The 24,699-nt window shown below is 42.4% G+C and overlaps 1 protein-coding gene and 1 pseudogene across 1 annotated transcript; one reads left to right on the top strand and one right to left on the bottom strand.

The window, feature by feature from the left end:
* The first annotated feature begins 697 nt into the window (after positions 1–697).
* Positions 698–3,071, top strand: LOC131191680 (E3 SUMO-protein ligase KIAA1586-like; annotated as a pseudogene).
* Positions 2,030–23,100, bottom strand: LOC131191683 (butyrophilin subfamily 1 member A1-like). The gene is made up of 4 exons (XM_058170074.1): positions 22,519–23,100; positions 16,219–16,317; positions 12,249–12,347; positions 2,030–5,144 (listed from the first exon to the last, which is right to left on the bottom strand). Exons 1-4 carry the CDS (start codon positions 22,592–22,594, stop codon positions 4,624–4,626), a joined length of 795 nt encoding a protein of 264 aa, XP_058026057.1. The 5' UTR covers positions 22,595–23,100; the 3' UTR covers positions 2,030–4,623.
* Positions 23,101–24,699: the final 1,599 nt, after the last annotated feature.

Here is a 24,699-nt window from a genome sequence, read left to right as displayed (position 1 = left end):
CCTCTCTCATTTCTCTTTCTCTCTCTCTGTCTCTTTCACTCTTATCTTTCTTTTTCTATCTCCCTCATCCTCCTCTTCCTCTTCTCTCTCATTTACAACACAATTGATGGTCAATATATCAATATAAATCATAAGGATTGCTAGCAACAAGTTATAGTCATATAGTCATAAATGGAAAGAGATTGGTGATGGGAACTATGAGAAGATTAATAGTAGTGCAGATTCAGTAAATAGTTTGACAGTGTTGATGGAATTATTTGTTTAGCAGAGTGATGGCCCTCGGTATTGGTATTAATTAATTATTAATTAATTTGGTATTAATTTCTAATGAAGTTAATCTGCTTTTTAAAAAACACTGCCGTTTTCACTTCCTACACTCTTGACGCCTTGTTTAGTTTCTATTTACAATTGTTAATTTTACTGTCCCCAGTGGGTTCCCATCTTCTAGTGCAAAAGTCTTGCAGAGGAAAATATAGGAATTTTGAGGCAGTCACTAGGGGTCAGCACAGGCTTGAAGCACAGCATACAGAGAGAGAGAGAGAGACTATTATACAAGAATAAGCTTTCATGCCCTAGCGCAGAAATCTTCAGACTTGGCAGGTTTAAGACTTGTGGACTTCAACTCCCAGAATTCTCCAGACAGCATAGCATAGCATAGCATAGCATAACATAGCATAGCTGGCTGGAGAATTCTGTGAGTTAAAGTCCATAAGTCTTAAAGCTGCCAAGTTCAAAGCCCTCTGCCCTAGCAAGTTCATCTGTTGGGCTTCTACCTCCAGCCTTTGCATTATTAAAGTCAATGTGATTGGCCAGCTAGTCAGGCCAGAAGAAAAGCCCCATCACACAGTCTGTGTTTTCAACAATGTCACAATTTTGTCCTAATGGGACTGACCTGGGAGGACTTCCCGTGTCTCAACATTATTCTACCTCTCTGTGAGTATCAGATAAATCGTGGAAAACTCTCCAAAGACATTTCCAGCAACTGCAGAAGGTGGAAACCACCATTCTATTAATCCCAAAGCCTGCAAATTAACAGAGTGAGGCACTCGAGGCCCTTAGGACTAATGCCAACCCTCCAAACTACATACATTTTAATTTCTTTGAGGAAATAGCTGCACTGTTTGAAGTACTTGCGAAAAAGTGGGTGTTAATAGAAAAAGTGGGAAAGGAGACAAAGGCCATTGGCAGTCGGGAAGTCTGAGTAAGAGAGCAGATTGCCAATTCAATCAAAGATAATATGTCAAATCAGTTTTGTCTTTCCCAGTTTGCAGTTGTAGAAAGTTAGCACCCATCTCCCTCCTACTGTGTTTCCCCAAAAATAAGACCGTCTTATATTTTTTTGAACCCTGAAATAAGTGCTTTGCCTTATTGCCATGCACTCAAAAACCTGATTGGGTTTATTATCAGGGGATGTCTTATTTTTGGGGAAAACAGGGTGGAAGAATGAAATATTTTAGGAAATATTAAAAAGGCAGAATATTATATTTCCCTTGATGAGAAATGGAGAAACATGCTCTTGGAAAGCAGTCCCCACAAATTAAAAATGGAGTAGATCTGGAAATAGGATTGCATTCACGTTAAACTGCAGTGAAAATAGTTGATTTCATTGCAAAAGACATTAAAAAACAATTATTTACTAAAATTATTGAAAAAAATCTGAAAATATGTTTAATTATTGACGAAGCTTCAACAATACCTTACAAACCAGTTCTTATACTTTACTTAAAAGTTGAGGATTCAGTTAACTCACCAATAATTTTTTTTGAGCTAGTTGAATTGGAAAAACAAGATGCAGAGGCAATATGTTCTTTAGTTATGGAAAGCTTTAAAAATGTTGGGTTTACTAAGTACTAGCTACCAAAAAATTTAATAGCATTTTGCTCTGATGGTGCTAGCATTATGCTTGGGATAAAATCTGGAGTGACACTAGAATAACAAAAGAGTTTCCAAACATCATAATATGGCACTGCTCAAACCATCATCTCCAACTTGTTTTAGATGACCCCATAAAGGAAATAATGCAAGTAAATCATTTAAAAATATTTATTGATAAGATATATGCTATTTTTCATCAATCCAATAAGAACCAGACTGAATTTAACAAAATATCCGAAGAACTTGAAATCAACATCATAAAGATTGGTAGAGTTTTCGGACCAAGATGGGCTGCCTGTAGTTTAAGGTCAACCCTAGCTGTGTGGCGTGCTTATCCAGTGCTACATCACTATTTTCATTCAAATAAAAAATGTCTTGAAAATATACATTTGATGACTGATTTGGCATTGATGATCCATATTCTGGAAGAAATTTCTCTTCTTTCAAATGTACTGCAAGCAAGAAATACAGACATCATAAAGGCTGAAAAATTGGTGATAAGATCAATTAAAGCATTTGAAATGCTTAGAAAGGAAAAGATGATGGATTAATTACTTCAGAAACCTTCAAAAATATAAAATTCGTAGAAAATCATTGATTTGTTAGCCTTCCTCGGGAAAGACTTTTAGAAAGCATCACAACAATTTTAAAGAAAAGACTAATGGATTGTGAACATTTAAAAACAGGTAGCCAATTTCAAGACACAAATAAATTACAATTTCTAAATGTTTTGGAGCCAGATTACTGGAATATTGAAGAATAGTTCCATGGAAAGCAGCTGAAAAAGAATTGGATGCATTTAGTGATATTTTTAATTACAAAATTAATATCAACGATTTAGAGATTTTATAGAAAATGATTTGAGAGATTCCGAGAAATATGCAATTCCTTACAGTATTAAGAAAGCTAAAGCTATTGGCAGAACAATTGCCAACAATTGTTCATCAGAAGCGGAAAGGGGTTTTGCGGAAATGAACATCATATGTTCAGAGAGCAGAAGTCACCTAACTGTTTCTAATATAACTAACTTAATGACCATTAATTTAGTTGGCCTACCCCTACAGAAATGGGACCCTATTCCTTTAGTTAAGAAGTGGCTGAGAGGAAATCACAGTGCTGATGATGCTCATGTGAAAGTGAAAAAAGAGGCAATTGAGGACGCCAATAAAACTGCGATTTCGCAATACCTTAGATAAGTTTTATTGTTTTTTGTTAAGTATTTAATAGTTTTTTATTAATATTTTAAAACTCTTGTAACAATCTAGTTTTGTGTACCTCTTTTATAATAAACTAATAATAATGGTATATGATTTTTTTTAATACTTAAAACTATCATTGGGGCAAAGAAGTGATGTTGAGTTGGTCACGCCCACCCAGTCACATGACCACCTAGCCACGCCCACCCGGTCACATGACCACCTAGCCATGCCCACCCGGTCACATGACCACCTAGCCTTGCCCACCCAGCCACATGACCACCTAGCCACACCCACCTGGTCACATGGCCACCTAGCCATGCCCACCAAGCTGCGCCCACAGAACCGGTTGTTAAAAAATTTGAATCCCACCACTGACGAGTGGCACTTCTTCTCGTTGTAGCACTGAGTTGGTTGGCTTTTGAAATCCAGTGCCGCTTCTTCATCTGCCGAGCCCGAGCACTCTTGAAATCCAAGAGCGCTGGATTTCAAAAGCCAAGGAGATCAGTGCTACAAGGAGAAGCAGGAAAGGCCCCGAAGCTGTGCTGCCTGGGATCCACGTGGGCTGCCACAGAGGGAGGGCAGGCATGGCTGGCTGGCTGAATGGCTGCCCGGAACACAAAAAGACTACCAATCTCAGAGACCACTAAGGATCCCTCACAAATAAGTATTCAGCACAGTCCTCAAATTCAGGTGAAAGATTGAAACATCATTTATGCCTCCAGTTCTTTTTCATTAAACTTTTTTTAAAATTATTTTTGAAACATAGCTAATTATTGTCGCTCATGAAATTGTTTATCTAGAAGAGATATTTGTGGTTATGGCATTTGGGGTGGCAATAGAGCAGGGGTGTCAAACCAGTGGTGAAATCCATTTTTTTTTACTATTGGTTCTGTGGGCGTGGCTTGGTGGGGGTCATGTGGCTTGGTGGGCGTGGCTTGGTGGGCATGGCAGGGGAAGGATACTGCAAAATCTCCATTCCCACCCCACTCCAGGGGAAGGATCCTGCAAAATTCCCATTCCCTCCCCATTCTGGGGCCAGCCAGAGGTGGCATTTGCCGGTTCTCCAAACTACTCAAAATTTCCGCTCCCGGTTCTCCAGAACCTGTCAGAACCTGTCAAACACAAGGTCCGTGGACCAGATCCGGCTCATGATGTGGTCGGATCCGACCCATGGGGCCATCCTGGAAAACGTAAGGGGCCAGCCCAAGTTGTTTTGGCCAAGTCTACCCAATGCGAAGAGGAAACATCAGGAAAGTGGTGGCTTTGGCCCAATCTACACAATGCAAAGAAGCAACATGCCAACAGTTTGAGAGGTAGCATCAAGCTGGCCATGCCCACCCAGCCCCCCAAGGTCAGCCACAGCCCTGATGCAGCCCTCAATGAAATTGAGTTTGACACCCCTGCAATAGAGGGAAAAGAAGGACAAAAGAAATTGGAGACAAAGGAAATAGAAATGGGGTGGAGAAAGAGGAAACAGAAAGAGTGGAGGAGAGCTGAAGGCCGATAGTCTTGAGCTTTTCCAGCATGATGAGCCCATTGTTCCACTATATCATGGGTGAAGGACAAGCTGTCCATTCCACTTATAGATCAAGAACCATGGGTGAACCTTCTCTCCCTTAAAATTTTCTTTCGGAAAAGCAAAGATTTCGGCATTCGTGTCGCCATCAAAAAATGCTAAGAGGCCTTGTGGATAGTCCAGAGAAACTCGGATCCTTTTCGGAGGATGGCACAATGTCAAATTCGTCCTGGGATGGGTGATCGCCTCATACCGTCCATCAATTCGCTGAACTCCCCAGTAGCCCCCACGAGAATCGAAAAGAATCGGTCCGTTTCTGTTTGAAGATTCCCTAACAATTCCCACCCCCCACCACTCCCCTCCCTCCACCACTTCTACCTCCCAGCACAACTTCCCAGAATTGAATCCCTGGTGGCTTATGACACTGGCCATAACGTCGTATCTCAGAGGACTGCTGGGCACATGCTGTTTCATGTCTTTCCATCTCACGCTTTTCAAATCAGAGGATACGTAGAGCTGGGGATGAGCTGTGTTCGGGTCCAGAGTCAGATTTGCTGTGTGGAAGAAAGAAAAGTTGTGGGGGAGAAGGAATTACCATCTTTCTCATGCCATCTGTTTATATCATTAATAAGAAATATTGTAACTTGTGGCCAAGTTATGCTGAAATTATATCTTCTAAATTCTAAAAGCCCTTTTCCCGTAAGGGAAAAGGTGTGGGATACATGACGAAAAGAAATTAGTTTCTTTAATCCCTAGGAAACGTAGTGGCTAATCTTCAAAAAATTTGTTAGCTTAAGAAAAAAAAAAATCCTAGCTCATTATTAGATAAATGTTTTCTAACTGAAAGCCCCGGGAGCAAGGTAAATTTAGCCAAGAAATTATAAACAATTACATCAAAGAGTTTAATTTCGATAAAATTTCAAATGTTGGTTGTTTTTTGCTCCATAAACGAAAATTTATTTTATTTTCGACTCCCAAGCAATACACCTTTTAATGCAGTGGAGGCTTTTTTCTTTTTTTGCATGTTATGAAGTCACATAATTTTTGTACTGTAATTGGTGTATACATTATCACTTGCATATATTATCTAAAAATCATGTCCATTATGCAAAATCAGTGTGTGTGTACGTCTCTATGTCTGTATGTCTTTCTCTGTGTGCATATATGTTTGTGTATATATATATGTGTGTGTGTGTGTGTGTATATATATATATATATATATATATATATATATATATATATATATATATATATATATATATATATATATAGAGAGAGAGAGAGAGAGAGAGAGAGAGAGAGAGAGAGAGAGAGAGAGAGAGAGAGAGAGGTAAAGGTTCCCCTCGCACATACGTGCTAGTCGTTGCCGACTCTAGGGGGCGGTGCTCATCTCCGTTTCAAAGCCGAAGAGCCAGCGCTGTCCGAAGACGTCTCTGTGGTCATGTGGCCGGCATGACTCAATGCCAAAGGCGCACGGAACGCTGTTACCTTCCCACCAAAGGTGGTCCCTATTTTTTCTACTTGCATTTTTATGTGCTTTCGAAACTGCTAGGTTGGCAGAAGCTGGGACAAGTAACGGGAGCTCACCCCGTTACACGGCAGCACTAGGGATTCGAACCGCTGAGCTGCCGACCTTTCGATCAACAAGCTCAATGTCCTAGCCCCTGAGCCACCGTGTCTCACACACACATACATACACACACACACACACACACACACACACACACACACATTATAGTGACCAGATTTTAACATTGGTAAAGTGGGACACCATTGATGGGGGAGGGCAGGGGGGGTTCTAATTTTTTTAATACCAGTTCTGTGAGTGTGGCTTGTCTGGTGGTGTGGCTTGGTGGTCATGTGACTGGGAGGGTGTGGCCAACTTGATGTCTCTCACGTCAAAGGTTAGGGTGCAGAGTGTGTATGGGCACACAACTTTAAACTGGAGGACTATTAAAAAAAAAGCAGTGACCTTCCTTGATGTGAAGCAAAGGTGATCTGTGCATGTTCAGGAGCTACATATCCTCCTTCTTGAATACCTTCCATCAAAATATCTTCAGAGATCATATCAAATCTCTTACACTGCATTTTCAATTAATTACAATACAGTGATCCTACCTATCTCATATGGTGTATTGCAGTTCCTATCAGGAGTAATTACAATATTAAAGGGGTGGTGGTGGTAGAAACATTAGGATGAATTTATACAGATAGCATAAAGGTGTGGGGCAAGGAGGAAATACTCTCATATGGAGTATTTGGCAAAAGTGTATATAATGGAGGTCTGTGGGATTATCGTATCTGCTAAATTTAGAAAAACTCCGAGATTTACTAAACTGGAATTGATGCAAAAAGCCAATGCTTAAAATGAATGAAACCAGGAGTTTCCTGCGCCAGTCCTTCCACAAAAATCCAAACCTAGTTACTCCATCTTTACTTCACCTCAGCAACTGGAACAAGTGTAGTGCTGCTACGGCTGCTGTTTAATCATTCCAAAACTGACCAAATAATTCCCAAGCCAAGTTCTACTTTTAAGTTCAAACTTGGGCTGAATTCCCGAAAAGGGGCATTACAAGTTGCTGTAGTGAAGGTAGGGTTTTTTGTGTACAGAAATACATTTTGCATTTAATGGGCCCCCTTCTCCCCCACCCATCCCCACTCCCCCAGCAGCCAGGAAAAGAAAGGGAACTGAATTTTGCAAGCAAAACAGGCATTCTTTTCTCTGCTTTCTTCTATTCAGTGTAATGGGGCACTTATTTATTTATTATTTATTTATTTAATTAAGCTTTTATACCGCCTTTCTCCCGAAGGACTCAGGGCGGTGTACAGCCTTCATATAAAACAATTAATATATACAATAAAATAACAATTAAAAAACTTATTCAATAAAAGGCCGAAATTAAAACCGTCCAATTGACCATATAAAATACCCAATAAAATTACAATTGAAAAATTTAAAATTTAAAATGTAGAGTTTAAAAATCAGGCCAGTCCCGCTTGAACAAATAAATAAGTTTTCAGTTCCCGGCGAAAGGTCCGAAGGTCAGGCAATTGGCGTAAACCGGGGGGAAGTTCGTTCCAGAGAGTAGGTGCTCCCACAGAGAAGGACCTTCCCCTGGGGGCCGCCAGCTGACACTGTTTGGCAGACGGCACCCTGAGAAGACCCTCTCTGTGAGAGCGCACGGGTCGGTGGGAGGCATGTGGAAACAGCAGGCGGTCCCGTAAGTACCCGGGCCCTAAGCCATGGAGCGCTTTGAAGGTGGTAACCAAAACTTTGAAGCGCACCCGGAAGACCACAGGTAGCCAGTGCAGGCTGCGCAGGAGTGGTGTTACCCGGGAGCAACGTGGTGCTCCCTCAATCACCCGCGCAGCTGCATTCTGGACTAACTGAAGTCTCCGAGTGCACTTCAGGGGTAGCCCCATGTAGAGAGCATTGCATAGAGAGCATTGCAATAATCCAGGCGAGAAGTGACGAGAGCATGAGTGACCGTGCATAAGGCATCCCGGTCAAGAAAGGGGCGCAACTGGCGGACCAGGCGAACCTGGTAAAAAGCTCTCCTGGAGACGGCCGTCAAGTGGTCTTCAAACGACAGCCGTCCATCCAGGAGAACGCCCAAGTTGCGCACCCTTTCCGTTGGGGCCAGTGACTCGCCCCCAACAGTCAGCCGCGGTTGCAGCTGACTGTACCGGGACGCCGGCATCCACAGCCATATATGGGACATAATAATAGTAGAATAGGTAGAATTCCTGGGATGTAATAATAACTTGCTATTTTACTTCTGTAAGAATTGCTTTGCTCCTGTATGAATTAGAATTGCCTCTGCCATTTGCTTCTACCAGTGATCTAACTCCTGTTATCTTGTTTTTGTGTACAACTCAGTGCCTGGAGCAGGGTATATCATGGCCTGGCAGGGTTACCTCAGGCAAATACCTGTGTTGCTAAGCATCTAGCCCCTCTGTTTCTAAGCACTCCGCCCCCCTGTTCCTGGCTGCATGGCCAATGCAGGGCTACAAGGAAGGCATGGGCCAGGGGCCCAGAATTGGGTACTAAGCTGATGTCTGAAGGTATAAAAGGATGCCAAACTTTCCCCAAGGTGTGGCTATTCCTTACATCCATTGTGTCTGTATGTTCTGGATATAGTTTCACCCAGTATTTTGTTTTGGCCAAAAATAAAATCTGCTTCTTTTTGCAATCCTCCTCTTGAGTCACACTCTCTTTGGCATCTCAGTGGCCCAGGGAAACTTCTGGGACCTTATAATATATTGCTTAAATGCTGATTCCACAGTCAGACATTTGGCTTTAAGAGGTATTCTTTCCTTGCATTGCCATTTCAATTTTGTTCCCACTCTCCCTTTCTTGATTTGCTCAGATTAATAAATATTAATTAGTATAAAGATATGCCATGTAAACTTGATGTTTAGCACTCTTTTTCATCTCTGCCCTTAGTTGTATTTATTAAAATAAACTTCTGTGTGTCTGCATTACCCACCCAGAATCTTCTTGGGCCTTTGCCAGCCTTCTTCTCAGAAGGAGAAAACTGAGCCCTTGATTAAAATGCCCTAAGGATGACTAATCCTCTACTCTACTTGAATTCCAGGAATGGGGAAATTCCGCCCATTCCATAATCATGTAGTAGAAGAACGATAGTTCTTAACTTACAGCCATTCGTGTAGTGACCATCTGAAGTTACAATGGCAGTGAAAAAAGTGACTTATGACCATTTTTCACACTAATGCACACTAACACCAGTGCAGCATCCCCATGGTCATGTAAGCAAAATTAGGATCCTTGACAACTGATTTATATTTATGACGGTTGCCGTTTGCCATGGAATAGAATAGAATAGAATAGAATAGAATGGAATAGAATAGAATAGAATAGAATAGAACTGGAAGAGACCTTGGAGGTCTTCTAGACCAGCCTCCTGCTCAAGCAGGAGAACCTATGCTTTTTCAGATAAGTGACTGTCCAGTCTCTTCTTAAAAACCTCCAATGATGAAGCACCCACAACTTCTGAAGGCAAAGCTGTTCCACTGGATAATTGTCCTCACTGTTAGGAAGTGTCTCCTTAATTCGAGGTTTCTTCTCTCCTTGGTTAGTTTCCAACCATGGCTTCTTGTCCTGGCCTCTGGTGCTTTGCAGAATAATTTGATCCGCTCTTCTAACTTAACAACTGCAGTGATTCTCTTAATGATCGTGGAAAGGAAGGTCGTAAAATGGGCCAAATCTTGTTTAACAACCGTCTCGCTCAGCAACAGAAATTTTGGGCTCAATTAAGGTCGTAAATCTAGGACTACCTGTGTGGCTACTTATTCAGCCACCAACAATTCATCCAGAAAACTAACCCCTACACACACCATGGAATTCAGAGAGAAAGTGAAAATCTCAAACCGGGATCCTTCTGGCTTGTCCTGGGGTGTGTGTGTGTGTGTGTGTGTGTGTGTGTGTGTGTGTATGTGTGTGTGTGTGTGTGTGAGAGAGAGAGAGGCCACACACTCCTGCTAAGATTCATTTACTTTTCCTCTTTCAAAATTTCATCATCCAGGAAGTGAGTTTGTTACAGGTGGTCCTCGACTTACGACCAGAATTGAGCCCAAAACTTTCTAGTGCTAAGTGAGACATTTGTTAGGTGAATTTTGCCCCTTTTTACGACCTTTCTTGCCACAGTTGTTAAATGAAACACTGCCGTTGTTAAGTTACTTGCATGGTTGTTGAGTGAATCTGGCTTCACCATTGACTTTGCTTGTCAGAAGGTCACGAAAATGAATCGTATGGCCCGGGACATTGCAACCATCATAAATATGAGGCAGTTGCCAAGCATCTGAATTTTGATCATGTGACCATGGGGATGCTGCAACGGTCATAAGTGTGAAAAATGGTCATAAGTCACCTTTTTGAGTGCCATTGTAACTTTGAATGGCCACTAAATGAATTGTTGTAAGTCAAGGTCTACCTGTGTTAATACAGTTGCGATATGGGATAGAGTTGAAATACATCCGTAACCTGAATTTATTTCATCTGGAAATGCACCACTGCTAGGTAGCATCTCTCTTATTAATATTGGAAGAAATATTGGAAGAAAGCATTTCATTTTCTGCTGGATTGTGGCCAAAGAGAGAAAAATTGTGAGCAACTTATTTTTCCTACTTCAGGCAGAAAAAACCCAGGCAGGGGAATACAGTCCCAGGCTCCGATGGGTGATCCCAGCTTTCTTTGTGCTTAATTCATGTGGTAATTGGATGCCTGTTTGTCTAGCAATGCTCACTACCAGAGCAGTGTGTAGTTACTATAGTCAGAAGTGACCTGTTGATATATAGGTAGTCCTCAACTTATGACCACAATGGTGTTCTGACCCAGCCTTCACAACCAATGAGAAACCACCTACTCACGAATAAAACAACCCCCTTTTTAAAAACAGGGCAGGGATAGTTTTTATTCATATTGGATACAGAAAACCAAAAATAATTAGTCACAAATGAGAGTCTTTTCCCCTTCTGAAAAAGGGCACGAACAGTCTCTGTTCACATGAGAACTCAAGATAAAAAGTCCTTCAGTGATTAAGCCAAACAGAAACAGTTCCTGTTCACACAGCCTGAGGCAAATTCACCATCTATTATTTCCCAGCAGGAAGACTCTGCATTTGACACCTCAGATACAGAGCAATTAGTCCCCACAAACCTGGTTCTGGCAAAGGAATCCAACTTGATTGATGTACACTGGAAAACAAATGGTTATCTGCAACAACAGGCCACTCCCAAACTCCTAATACTTATTTCCCAGCCAGGGAGGGGTTGGCTAGCGTCTACAATTTTTTTTCCCTGAGACCCTGCTTATTGCCTTCCGTTGTTCTCCTCTCCTCTCCTCTCCTCTCCCTTCCCCTCCCCTCCCCTCCTCTCCTTGCATACATGTATCTGGGATGAGCCCAATCTGTTCCTCCATATTACTCATCTCAGGCCCGAAAACAGCTGCGTCTTCACCTGGGGAAGGACGGAAGGCCCCCAGCTCTGCATCTGCATTTGCCTCTCATTCTGCTTCCTCATCAGAGCCTTCCAAAGGCCTCAAAGCTGGCCAGGCTCCCCCTCGCCCTCCTCCTCGTCTGACTCCACTGCTAGCTCTGCTGGCACCTGAGGGGCCACAACAAATAGCGGCCAAAATATATGTTGCTGAGTGAAATTTTTTTAGTACCAGTTCTGTGGGCGTGGCTTAGTGGGCGTGGTATGGCTAGGTGGGCATGGCTAGGTGGGCATGGCAGAGGAAGGATACTGCAAGGTCTCCATTCCCACCCCACTCCAGGGGAAGGATACTGCGAAATCCCCATTCCCTCCCCACTCCTTGGGGAAGGTTATTGCAAAATCTCCATTCCCACCCAACTCTGGGATCAGCCAGCAGTGGTATTTTCCGGTTCTCCAAACCGCTCAAAATTTCCGCTACCGGTTCTCCAGAACCTGTCAGAACCTGCTGGATTTCACCCCTGAACTGGTTCATATTTGTGACCGTTGTTGTGTCCCAAAGTCATGCGATTTCCCTTTTGTGACCTGCTGACAAACAAAGTCAACAGGGAAGCCAGATTCACTCAACACTGTTCATTTTCAACATGAATGAAAGCGGAGATGAAAAGAGTCCCATTTTACTATATGCTGGAAAAGGCAGACCTTACCTGTTATACTGTCCTTAGCTGATCGGCAAGGAATACAATTCATTACGCAGCTGGAGATTGGCTTCGATGGGAGCTTCGGAACACTGAAATTCTCTGAATCTTAAGAAATAAATCAACTTTAGAGCATGGATGCCATCTGAGAAAATTTATTCCGGATCACAAAACAAGTATTTCCACTAAATAGAAAACATTGGAATTTTGCAGGTTTTGTTGTTGGAGGATGGTTTAAGGAGTTATTTTAAAAAGAAAAACCCTATGAATAAGACCAAAACATCGCGAACTACATTTGTCTAGGGTTGTTATTATTATGGTTAATATTCAGTTCAATTCACAGTCAAGTCATAACCAAGGATCTCCGAGCTGTTAAAGTAGCATCTATTAAGATGAACTGCTCTATATAGCAGTGGTGAAATCCAAATTTTTTTACTACCGGTTCTGTGGGCGTGGCTTGGTGGGCGTGGCAGAGGAAGAATCCTGCAAAATCTCCATTCCCACCCCACTTCAGGGGAAGTATATTGTAAAATCTCCATTCCTACCCCACTCTGGGGCCAGCCAGAGGTGGTATTTGGCAATTCTCCGAACTGCTCAAAATTTCCGCTACCGGTTCTCCAGAACCTGTTGGATTTCACCCCTGCTATATATTCATATAGGGCAGTTCTGAGTAAGGTGATTTTTTTTTTTTTTGCAAAGTCAAGATATTCAGGTCTGATAAGTTCAAAATTTTCATCTATCTAGGCAGCCCTTTGGTTATTGCTCCAAAGGATCCTATTACTATTGGTACAACACTGATTTCTTCCTCCACAATCGCTTAACTTCAATTTGCAAATCACAATATTTTGTTATTTTTTCTAGCTGATCTCTTCAATTCATGCATCACCTGGTATTGTTGTTGTTGTTGTTGTTGTTGTTGTTGTTATTGATCATCACACAGTGAACCAGATGTTCAGAGTGGGTTTGGCATTTTTGTCTACCTACTGAGTCCTTACCTAACAGTCTGGGATTGGCAGAACTGGATGTTTGATGGTGTTACAGATACCATCGCAGGATGGAAGCTGTTCCAAGTAAAGCTGCCTTCCGCAATTGACTGATGGCGAATTTGTCAATGCCTATGGTGTTCAAGTGATGCTCCAGTTGTTTGGGGATTGCACCCCAGGTGCCTATTACTATTGGTACTACCCTTGCTTGCCTTTGCCAAAGTTGTTCTATTTCTATTTGTAGGTCTTTGTACTTTGTTATCTTCTCCAGTTCTTTCTATTCTATTCTGCTGTCTCCAGGCACTGCCACATCCACGATCCAGACTTTTTTGTCTTTCTTATCGACAACTGTTAAGTCCGGAAAGTTATGTGGCTAGTGCCTGTCTGTTTGAATTCTAAAGTCCCAGAGCAAGGTAACTTCTTCATTTTTTATGACATTTTCTATTTTATGGCCCCACCAGTTCTTGCTTACAGGCAGATGATATTTCTTGCTGATCTTCCAATGCATATTGTTGCCACTTTGTCATGCCACTGTTTATAGTCAGTTTGTGCATCATCATCATCATCATCATCATTATTGTTATTATAATTTACAGTAGCCAAGGGACCAAAATGCTATTAAACAGTAATAGTTTGGCTTGCCAAGGCACCAGCCCTGGCAAGGATATGTTGGTGTGCTTCCCAAGGTGTGCCACAGGAGGGCGAGCTGGCTTTGCACCAGAGAGAAAGACAAGTGGCTCTTCCTGCAATGTCACTCAAGGCCTCCTTGGATGGGCACCACAATCGGGAAGGTTCAGAGCTGTCAGGAAACTGCCTGCCTGCATAGGGCACCAACTCATCTCCCACTGAAGTGATACCTATTTATTTACCTATATAGAACATGCTTTCAAACTATTAAGTGGACAGAAGCTGAAGTGAGTTCACTCTGTCATACAGTGCTAGGGCTCAAGCCACCAGAACTGAGACCATCTCCAGTGTCATTAAGCCCCTGAGTCACCTTTTCTCTTGTCTAGGGTGAAATCATCTCAAATATGATTTTTTTTATTTGTTAAACCAATTTATATAGCTGCCTATCTCACAAACAAGTGTTTCTGGGTGGTGTAAAAGAGAACTAAAAGCAGTTAACTGTTAAAAAATAATTATTATGTTAATAATTAATTATAATCATATATCAATAATTATCAATAACAGTTAATAATGCTCTCACCAACACTGACAGGGCAAGCCGTATGTATATAAACAGAATGCAAACCCCACTTCTTTCTAGCATTGATGATGTTACCTAGTTAGGTAATGAAACATCTGCAAGAAAACGATCAAGCTTAGAAAGCAACAGGGACCCCACAGTGAATAAATACATTAAACAGTAGAAAAACCAAACTAGGACAAAGAATAATAGACAAAGAGATATTAAAAATAATGGAGGCACCTCACTAGTTCACCTGTCCCCTGAGTCCCCAGGACTGCTGGCATAAAAAGATCTTGAAGGAAACTCTGGAAGCTCACAGTGACAAACCCAGTCTCATCTCGTATGATTTCACATAAATCCTCTCAAATATGTGGTATGATCTATATGCATATGAATTAGGGAGGTGTCTGCCTAAACACATACATCCTTCTTATTTTGGACCTAAGCCATGTTTTTTCCCTTGTCAATTCGGAAACAGATCTGGTCTATCTTTTCAAGTGCATCTTGAAGGAGCCGGGATGGCACAGTGATTAGCATGCAGTATTGGAGGCGAATTCTGATGACAGGCTTTAAGGGTTCGATCCTGACTGGCTCGGAAGGTGGGTAAAATGAGAAGCCAGATTGTTGTGGGCAGAATGCTGACTCCGTAAACCGCTTAGAGAGGACTGTAGAGCACTGTGAAGCAGTATATAAGTCTAAGTGCTTATAGCACTTGGCCTCTACAATTTCACACATTACAAATGATATATTCAGCATAATATATATTCTTCACTTGGACTGATGGATTTTCATATTGAAAGTCTATTCAGATCTATGTAGTTGACATATCAGCAAATGGGATGGGAAAAACTTAAAAATGTTGTGATGCTCTCAGCGTATTTTCTCATCATCCAGTATATCTTGGAACATACAGTGGGGTACATACAGGTAGTCATCAACTTGTAGTCATCAACTTGATGTAGGGTTTCCTGCCTGGGCAGGGGGTTGGACTAGAAGGCCTCCAAGGTCCCTTCCAACTCTGCTGTTATTATTATTAACTTATGACTGCAATTGAGCCCAAATTTTGGTGTTAGGTCAATGAGGTTATTAAATGGGTCATTATATGACTGCGCCCAATTTCATGATTTTTTTTTTGTGCTGAGACCATGACGCCAATGGACATCTTTTGCTGGAATTGGAAGCAAATGCCAATTTCCAACCAATAACATCTTAAATGGTGGTCACTTGACCACAGGATGCTGCAAAAAGCCATAAAGGCAGGCCAGTTGCCAAGCGGCCCGAATCCTATCATGTGACTTGGAGGGAGGGGCTGTTCGAACTTCAAAACTGGGTCGTAAATAGCTCTGAGAAGGTCTCTCATAACTATGAATGATCACCAAGCAACTGGTCATAAGTCAAGGACTACATGTACTGATGGCAAATTGTGCTACTGTGACAAATGTGACAATAAAAATATTACCTGAGTAGTAGAAATAATCTTAACCCACCATTGTTTATCTGCATCACTCCTGTTTGGCAGATGAGTTGTACTTATAGCAATAGCACTTAGACTTATATACCACTTCACAGTGCTTTACAGCCCTCTCTAAGCAGCTTACAGATTCAGAGTATTGCCCCCAACAATCTGGGTCCTCATTTTATCCACCTTGGAAGGATGGAAAGCTGAACCAGCCAGGATCGAACTCATGGCAGTGAGCAGAGTCAGCCTGCAATACCGCATTCTAACCACTGCGTCACCAGGGCGGTATATGGTAGCAGGAGAGAACGACGACGACAGGTTGAAGGAACAAAGCAGAACATTTCTTACTTGGAAGAATGAGAACAATCAAAAGCACAGCCAGGACCACATTTCCTACAGCCGAAATGCCGAACAAAATTTTCCACAGGAGAGGATTCATCGGAGGATCTGTGGGATTGTAAGGGAATTATGAAGTTCATCATCCGTTCCTTAATTTACGTTAAGTATTGTAACTTTAACATTTATTTCCAACGGAAAGCCAAATAAGTGACATAGGAAGACGTATAAGTGACCCCACAAAAAAAGGTGCCAGATTTTGAACTATCCCCTCAGCTATGGACAATCCTGAATAGGATTCACAGCTGATGCTTGGTGTCTGCCAGGACTTATAATAAAATATAAATGGGGTGCAGTATCCTCTCCTCAGTGTGACTGCGGGGTCCCATGTCAAACTGTAGATTACACCATGACCAGCTGTAAACTGAGGCTGTATCTGATTTTTGTTTTAATATAAATGATGCTGTGCATCAATGGTTAGATGGCCTAGACATTGGGATTTAAACATAGATATTTTTGACGTTTCTTCTTCTTCTTTTTCATCATCATCATTCTAGCCATTGTCTATCCACTGCAGGATGAAGGCCTCTTCCGCATGTTTCCAACCAATATGGTCCTGAGCTTTCTTTTGCCAGTTGGGTCTGTAATAACAATAGCATTTAGACTTACTGGTATATACTGTTTTTCAGTGCTTTTACAGCCCTCTCTTGGTGGTTTACAGAGTCAGCCTATTGCCCCCAGCAATCTGGGTCCTCATTTTACCCACCTTAGAAGGATGGAAGGCTGAGTCAGCCTTGAGCCTGGTGAAATTCGAACTGCCAAATTGCAGGCAGCCGGCAGTCAACAGAAGTAGCCTGCAGTACTGCACTCTAACCACTGCACCACTGTGGCTCAATACATGCTGATATCATTGATCTGTCTTGTTTTAGGTCTTTTTCGTGGATGCTTTTTATCAAGTGGAATCTGTTGTGCCTCATCCGCTTTCTCCGCAGCCGGGGCCTTCTTATCTGCTTCCGAATGCTGAGGAATGCCCTAGCATGCTTCCCGGCCCCAGCCCTGGCTCCATGCCCAATCAGGCTGAGGAAGAAGAAGCGCCTCCAGCCCCCAGCCCTGGCTCCATGCCCAGGCAAACGGAGCAACTAGACCCCTCCCCCTCCCCCACAACATGTGAGCCTGAGGAAGGTCAATTACCAACAGCTGCAGACTGGAGTGACCCTCGCTTCAGGAGAATTGATAAGCGGCGTCAACAGAAGGAAGGGAGGGGCAGGCCGGGATAAGTGCTGAGTCATGGAGCCACACCCCATGGCCTATATAAAGGATCTGCTTTCTGGCATTCTCTGAGTCAGGCAAAGTCTACCTTATCTTGCTGAAATCACTTTCTGGTCTCCTGCCTGCCTTGAGAACTTTGCTAGGACTTTGGCAGAGCTGCAGAGGCACGCCTGATTTGGATTTCCCTGACCCGGCCGTCAGCGGAGGAGTGGGACACGACAGGAATCCATTCTAGGACTGCCTTGATCCACCTGCCATCTGTTTGTCTTGCTATGTGACCAGCCCATTTCCATTTCAATTCTTTTACTCTCTTGATGATATTGTATACTTTCGTTTGTTCTCTAAGCCATGTGCAGGTCTTTCTATCTTGTCTTGTAATGCTGAGCATGTATCTTTCCATGACTCTTTGTGCCACTTGTAGCTCTTGTATCAATTGTGAGATTAGTGTCTATGTTTCACTGCCATAGGTTAGAGCAGGTAGCTTCGGCACTTGGTGCCAAAAAGGTTCTCCATCACTGTTCTAGGGCATGGCCAAATGTTAACCTGCAATGCATCTGTCCTTCAAGCAGTCTGCTAGCCTAAAATTTGCTGTCCAGATTTCTGAGCCTCAGGAATGAGACGGGTGGATGGTTCCATCCTTAAAGTGTTAAGGAAAGACCAGCAAAGGAAGGCGATTAGTGGATTCCCCCAGCTTTGTTTCTCCTCCCTTTGTCACAGGGCTGACAGTGGGGGCCTCAGATAAAAGTCTGCAGTCCATTACCATATAAAAGCTGGGAGGAGGGGGAAAAAATCAGGATATCGCCCTTCCATATATAGAAAGAAACACAGCATCATTTACAGGGTCGGAAGGGGACTTGAACCAACTCCATACCAAGGAAAGAAATCCTTCCACCAACTGACTATCTATACTTGGATAGACCAGATTCTTTACAAGCTGCACTATGGCAAGATTGGAAGGAAATGCAGAAGAGTCAAGAAGAGGTTTGTTCAGTTAACAACCTCCACCATCCTGGGATCATCTGCAAACCCAGCATTTCCATTGTGGGTAAGGGAGGGTTGTGCCTTGAGGTAGTCGAGCTCTGCCACTTCCTTGTGGGTCAAATACAAACCAATGGTGGGTTGCTACCGGTTCGCCCTGGCTCAGGCGAACCAGTAGTGGTGGTGGTGGGAGGCTCCACCCCCCGACCCGATGTCATCAAAAATGCTCTGTGCATGCGCAGAAGCACTGCACACTCGCAAAGCAACCACGTGCACCTGTGCACTCCCAATAGTGAACCAGTAGCGCTGGGATTTGAAACCCACTACTGATACAAACCCATCTAAACAACGCCCCACCTGGGCAGATCCCAGCTCCATAGAAGACCCTCAGAGCTGGAAAGAAGGACTAGGGGTGACATGATAGCAGTCTTCCAATATCTAAGGGGCTGCCACAAAGTAGGGCGGGGGGTGGGGCAACCTAAAGGCAGGACAAGAAACAATGGATGGAAACTAATCAAGGAGAGAACCAACCTAGGACTAAGGTGAAATTTCCTGACGAAACAATGAATCAGTGGAACAACCTGCCTCCAGAAGTTGTGGGTGATCCAATACTGGAGGCTTTTAAGAAGAGATTGGACAACCTTTTTCTGAAATGGTGTAGAGTTTCCTGCTTGAGCAGGGAATCATCATTATCATCATCATCATTATCAGGATAGAGCTGGAAGGGACCATAGAAGTCTTCTAGTCCAACCCCCAGCTCAAGCAGAAGATCCTATATCATTTCTGACAAGTGGCTGTCCAGTCTCTTTTTAAAAACTTCCAGTGGTGAAGCACCCACAACTTCTGAAGGCAAAGCTATTCCACTGGTTAATTGTTGTCACTGTTAAGAAGTTTATCCTTAATTCCAGGTTGCTTCTTGTCTTGTTTTCTGACGCTTTGGAAAATAAATTGATTCCCTCTTCTTTGTGGCAGCCCTTCAAATACTGGAATACTGCTATCATGTCACCCCTAGTCCTTCTCTTCTCTAGACGAGCCAAACCCAAATCCTGCAAATGTTCTTCGTGTGTTTGAACTTCTTATGTTGTACTACAAGACCTCCAGGGTCCCTGCCAACTCTACTATTCCGTTATTCTGAAAAAGACTTGCAGATCTTGCCAAATGTTAAAAATACATAAAAAGAGCATGTACTATTAAAGTAAGAGGCATTTGGTATGTAAATGAGGTATTCTCTAAAGTTGCTTTGTTGCTCAGTTCTTCAAACATAGCCTGATCAAACTACTTAGGGAAAAGTCATCTCAATTTTATTTTTGCAGTAATTGATTAGAGAGAATCCCATTCCACTCGTAAAGCCTTAGCAATCAATCACATCTAGTAGACTGGAAACATCTGCTTTGCAGGAAAAAGCAAAGCCACCCTAAATAGATGTCACACAAATATTGGGACAGAGACGAAGCTGCTGGAATTTCCCACTCAGAGCTTCTCTCCAGACAGCGCCAGCAAAGTACATCACAGGACACAGTAACTTTATTTTCCACTCACATATAGGAAGACAAATTAGACTTTTAAATTCTCAAAATGTGGGAGAAGTCCATTATGTTCTTCATATGCATTCTTCCCTTCAATCTGCAATTTTTATAAAGCAGAAATGACCAGTAAAGGAAACTAAACTTTTTGCAAACTTCTCTTCTTCCCACATATATGAAATTATAATCTCAAAAGAAAGCAAGTTTATCTTGAGGGACCTCTGGTCATATGGATGTGAATCGGTATTCCTTTTTCTTCCAATTTTCTTTTCTTTTCTTTTTCTTTTTGTCTAAGATTACTGGATCATTAGGTGATAGAGGAGGAGGAAAACAATATTGTAGACAATTTGATGGGGCAAGAATGGGATTACTTGATTTCTCTGAAGCACATTTTGCAAAACAAGAAACCTAACACGTTATACAGTGCTGTGCCAGGCAGAGAAGGAAACTTAATGTAGGAAATTCATTCTATAAAAACTTCCACTAGGATGACAAGTTGTCATACGAGTTCCACTAGTATGATACTACCATAGTGACAATGCATACTAGTAATACACTAGACTAGTATAAAAATAGTGGAATGTTAGTGTTCCACTCGTATGATGAGTTGTCAAACTGTGAGAGGGATCTTGAAGTTCTACCAGACCATCATTTAAGTATGAGCCAGCCGTGTGCTGCAGCTGCCAAAAAAGCCAATGCAGTCCTAGGCTGCATCAACAGAGGGATAGCACCAGGATCACATGAAGGTTAGTACCACTTTATCCTACCTTAGTAAAACCATACCTAAAATACTGGGTCCAGTTTTTGGATAACACAATATAAAAAAAGATTTTGCAATCCTAGATAGAGTGCAGAGAAGAGCAATAAAGATGATTAGAGGCTACAACAGATGAAGAAAGGGTGGCAGGAATTGGATATGTCTCATCTAACAAAGAGAAGGACTAGGTGATATGGTAGTAGTTTTCCAAAGCTAATATGATTTTGGGTTGTATAAACAGAGGCATAGAATCAAAATCATGCCATGTGAAGTATTAGTGCCGCTTTACAAAACTCTAATAAGACCAACCCTGGAATACTGCAATCAATTTTGGTCACCATACCACACACACACACACACACACACACACACACAAAGATGTTGAGACTTTGGGAAAAGTTCAGAGAAGAGCAACTAAGATGATCAAAGGCCTGGAGATTAAACCATACAAAGAATGGCTGCAGGTTTTGGGTCTGGCTAGTCTAAAGAAAAGAAGAATTAGTGGTGACATGATAGCAGCATTCCAGTATTTCAGGCACTGCCACAAAGAAGAGGGGGTCAAATTATTCTCCAAAGCACCAGAGGGCAGAACAAGAAATAATGGTTGGAAACTAATCAAAGAGAGAAGCAACCTGGAATTGAAGAGAAACTTTCTAAACACTGAGGAAAATTGAACAGCATGCTTCCAGAAATCATGGGCACTCAAACACTGGAAGCTTTTAAGAAGAGACTGGACAGTCACTTGTCTTAGATGGTATAAGTTCTCCTGTTTGAACAGAGGGCTGGATAGAAGACCTCCAAGGTCCCTTCCAGCTCTATTCTCTGTTCTCTAGTCTTCTATTCTATTCTATTCTATTCTATTCTATTCTATTCTATTCTATTCTATTCTATTCTATTCTATTCCTGAGGGGCTGTCAAGAGAAGAGGGGATTCTACAAAGCACCTGAGGGCAAATAACGGATGGAAGCTTATCAAAGAGGGATCCAACCTAGAATTAAGGAGAAATTTCCTGTCAGTGAGAACAATTAATTAGTGGAACAGCTTGCCTCCAGAAGTTGTGGGGAGAGATTGAACAGCCATTTGGCTGCCATTGTATAGGATCTTCTGCTTAAGCAGGAAGTGGATTAGAAGACCTCCAAGGTCCATTCCAACTCTGATATTCTCTAATTCTGTAAACTTTAAAAATGCTTTTTATCTTTCCAGAATGTTGTACCATTGTATGAAATGAGATTTGTTGCCATTTTTAAAAGCTCAGTTGTTTATCCTGCCAGCCAGCCAACCTCTCTATTTTAGTCTCTAGCTTCTGGATGAAATTTATACATTTATTTAATATCCTGCCTTTATTATTTTTATAAACAACTCAAGGGGACGAACATTTGTAATACTCCTTCCTCCTCCTATTTTCCTCACAACAGCAACTCTGTGGGGTGAGTTGGGCTGAGAAACCGTGACCAGCCCAAAATCCCACAGCTGGTTTTTATGGCTAAGGCAGAACTAGAATTCATTGTTTCTGGTTCCTAGTCCAGTGCCTTAATCACTAGACCAAACTCTCTCCCTCCCTCCCTCGCATAATTGCTAGATATACAGAAAGAACTTAAACTAAGCAAAGGACGTAGATAATCAAGGAAAGCAAACAGAAATGGCATTTAACAAATGTAATCCCCCCACCAAAAAAACAATAGGGACTAGATTCACTTTCACCTTTTTCTTAACTTCCCTTAAAAAAAAACTTAGTGCCAATATGTAAAGTAAAATAAAAAAAAATAAGTAGCTATTAGATATTACCTTTCTTTCCTTTAATGGCTGGTAAGGGATGGTCTCTCTTACTTGGATCAATGCTCATATATCCATCTTCATCCATCTTTTAGAACTTTTTTATTTTTTTTGGTAGTAGCAAGTTTTATAGTCTTCGCAAGAGGAAGTGACAGTTCTTCAAAATTTCTTCAAACAGCCAGTCTGATGCAGTTGTGCAACTGGTTTTACAAAGCCAGCCTCCAAGTTAGTAAATACTTTTTGCCCAAGTGGGATAGGAGACCAGCTTATTCCTTAGTTACGATCATCAGTAGTGAATTGGTGCTTGAAGTTGCCTATAGGATAGTTAGCTGAGAGGTGTTTTTAGCCAGACTCAGCAATGGAGGTGGTCATTTCTGCTCTTTACTTCTCAACCTGTTTCTGTAAGCTTCGTTGCAGGTGTTTACGGCAACCCTTGAGGAAGAAGTCAGGTGTCTGGATTGGGAAAGTTGTCGGAAGGAGTTGTGGGTGGCACACCTCCTATGCAACAGAATGAATCATCCCAAGATATGGTGATGAGCTCCTAAATGATTCACAACTAGATTGTTGAATAAGGTGCATTGAAATAAAACATTCTACATAGCTTTGGAGCCTCTTTGTAGACCATCAGGCTCTTCTCCTGTCATTAGAAATGAGAGACCATATTTCATTGGGAATTAAATATTTGGGTTTCACTCATTTTGTTTCTATCTCTCCAAATCCAAGTTGCATATCAACTCTGAAGGCCAAATTTTAAAGTAAGAGGGAAAAACAGAACGATCGATTTTAGAATGGAGGTGTTTATCGTGGTTCCACATAGTTACCTATGTCCCACCTATATTTTTAGTCCACTCACCCTCTTGACCTGGAAGGAAAAAGTGGGGGAAGGGAGGAGAAGGAGGAGAAAGAGGAGGAGGAGGAGAAGGAGAAGGGGAGACAATCAGCAGTGATATCGTTTAACAGCTGATTTCCCACCGAGGCCATTAGGGGGTGGCTCACGAACTAACATTCTAAGGTCTATTTTATAATTTATGTCACCGTTATTTTGCGTTTTGTAACAGAAGCCTAAAATGACCTACTTAGTGTTTCCTCCTCCTGTCACAACAATCCTGTGAGGTAGTTTGGCCTGAGGGAGAATGAATGGCTCAAAGTTCTCCAAGGAACTTCCATGATTGAGTGGGAGCTAGTACCTGGGTTTCCCTGCTCCTCATCCAACATCTTAACCCCTAGACAATACGATAGTTCTGTTTGACTATCCTGCTCATGGAATTTGCCTAATCTGTTTTAAAGCCATTTGGCCTGATGGCCTTCCACTTATAACCAAGGAATTCTATTCAGGAGTTTTACGCAACGTGGAATTTTTTTTTCTTAAATTCAGTATAGGAAACATGAATGAAGTGTTCACAATTGCAATGGTGCATCTGAACCAGCCAAACAGTGTGTCTGGGCAGACGTCTGTCTTCCCCAGCAAGAGACTCCATGAAAGTTGGAACTTGACAGGAGCAAAGAAATAGCTACAGATGGAGAAGATTTTAAAGTTCCTATGATTAAACTCTGATTATGAGAGTCTGGGAACACTTTAACTGTGTTTGGGCACCTATGAGAAGAACAGGGTGACACCCGGGGTGTCAAACTCAAGGCCCGTGGGCTGGATCTGGCCTGCCGAGTGCTTAAATCTGGCCCACAGGGCTGGCCTGGAAATATCAAAGGACCGGCCCATGGTTCCTCTGCCATCCAAAATGGGCCGCAGGGGATCTGCGTGCAGCCACTCCCAGCCGGTTTTTGGCCTGGAGAGTGCTGCCGGAGGCCGGGGAGGCTGAAAATAGGCCGCACAGGAGCCTCGCTGGGCCTCAGTGCGTTCCATTTTCAGCCAGGAATGTGATGCAGGAAGCCATGGAGGCCAAAAATTAGAGGTGGGCGGGCCGCACCCCCCTATGCCCCATTTTGGCTGGCAGGATGCTACAGGAGGCATCCGTCCCATCCCCTCCACTCCCTGCCCCCCCCTCCGCCTCCTGGGCTTGCAGAGAAGTACAATGCTGATCTGGCCCTCGAAGAAATCCAGTTTGACACCCCGGTCTATACCAAAGAACCAAGGGCTTTTGCTGACTATGGTGTAAATACACCTCACCGAAGCAATGAGTGATTAATGTATAGAATTGTGTCAGGAAATTCCATATAGAATGATAATAACAGTCT

This window comes from Ahaetulla prasina, chromosome 2 (assembly GCF_028640845.1).
Source record: "Ahaetulla prasina isolate Xishuangbanna chromosome 2, ASM2864084v1, whole genome shotgun sequence".
NCBI classification, from domain to species: Eukaryota; Metazoa; Chordata; class Lepidosauria; order Squamata; family Colubridae; genus Ahaetulla; species Ahaetulla prasina.
The sequence above is the reverse complement of the archived record's forward strand: the minus strand, read 5'-3'. Positions and strand labels throughout refer to the sequence as shown.

Excerpts from the sequence above, each read along its gene's own strand:
- LOC131191683 (XM_058170074.1), bottom strand. The coding sequence starts at position 22,594 with ATGGATGAAGATGGATATATGAGCATTGATCCAAGTAAGAGAGACCAT. Across the intron at positions 16,318-22,518 it reads AGCCATTAAAGGAAAGAAAG|ATCCTCCGATGAATCCTCTC; the intron begins GTAATATCTAAT and ends ACAATCCCACAG. Across the intron at positions 12,348-16,218 it reads GATTGTTCTCATTCTTCCAA|ATTCAGAGAATTTCAGTGTT; the intron begins GTAAGAAATGTT and ends TTATTTCTTAAG.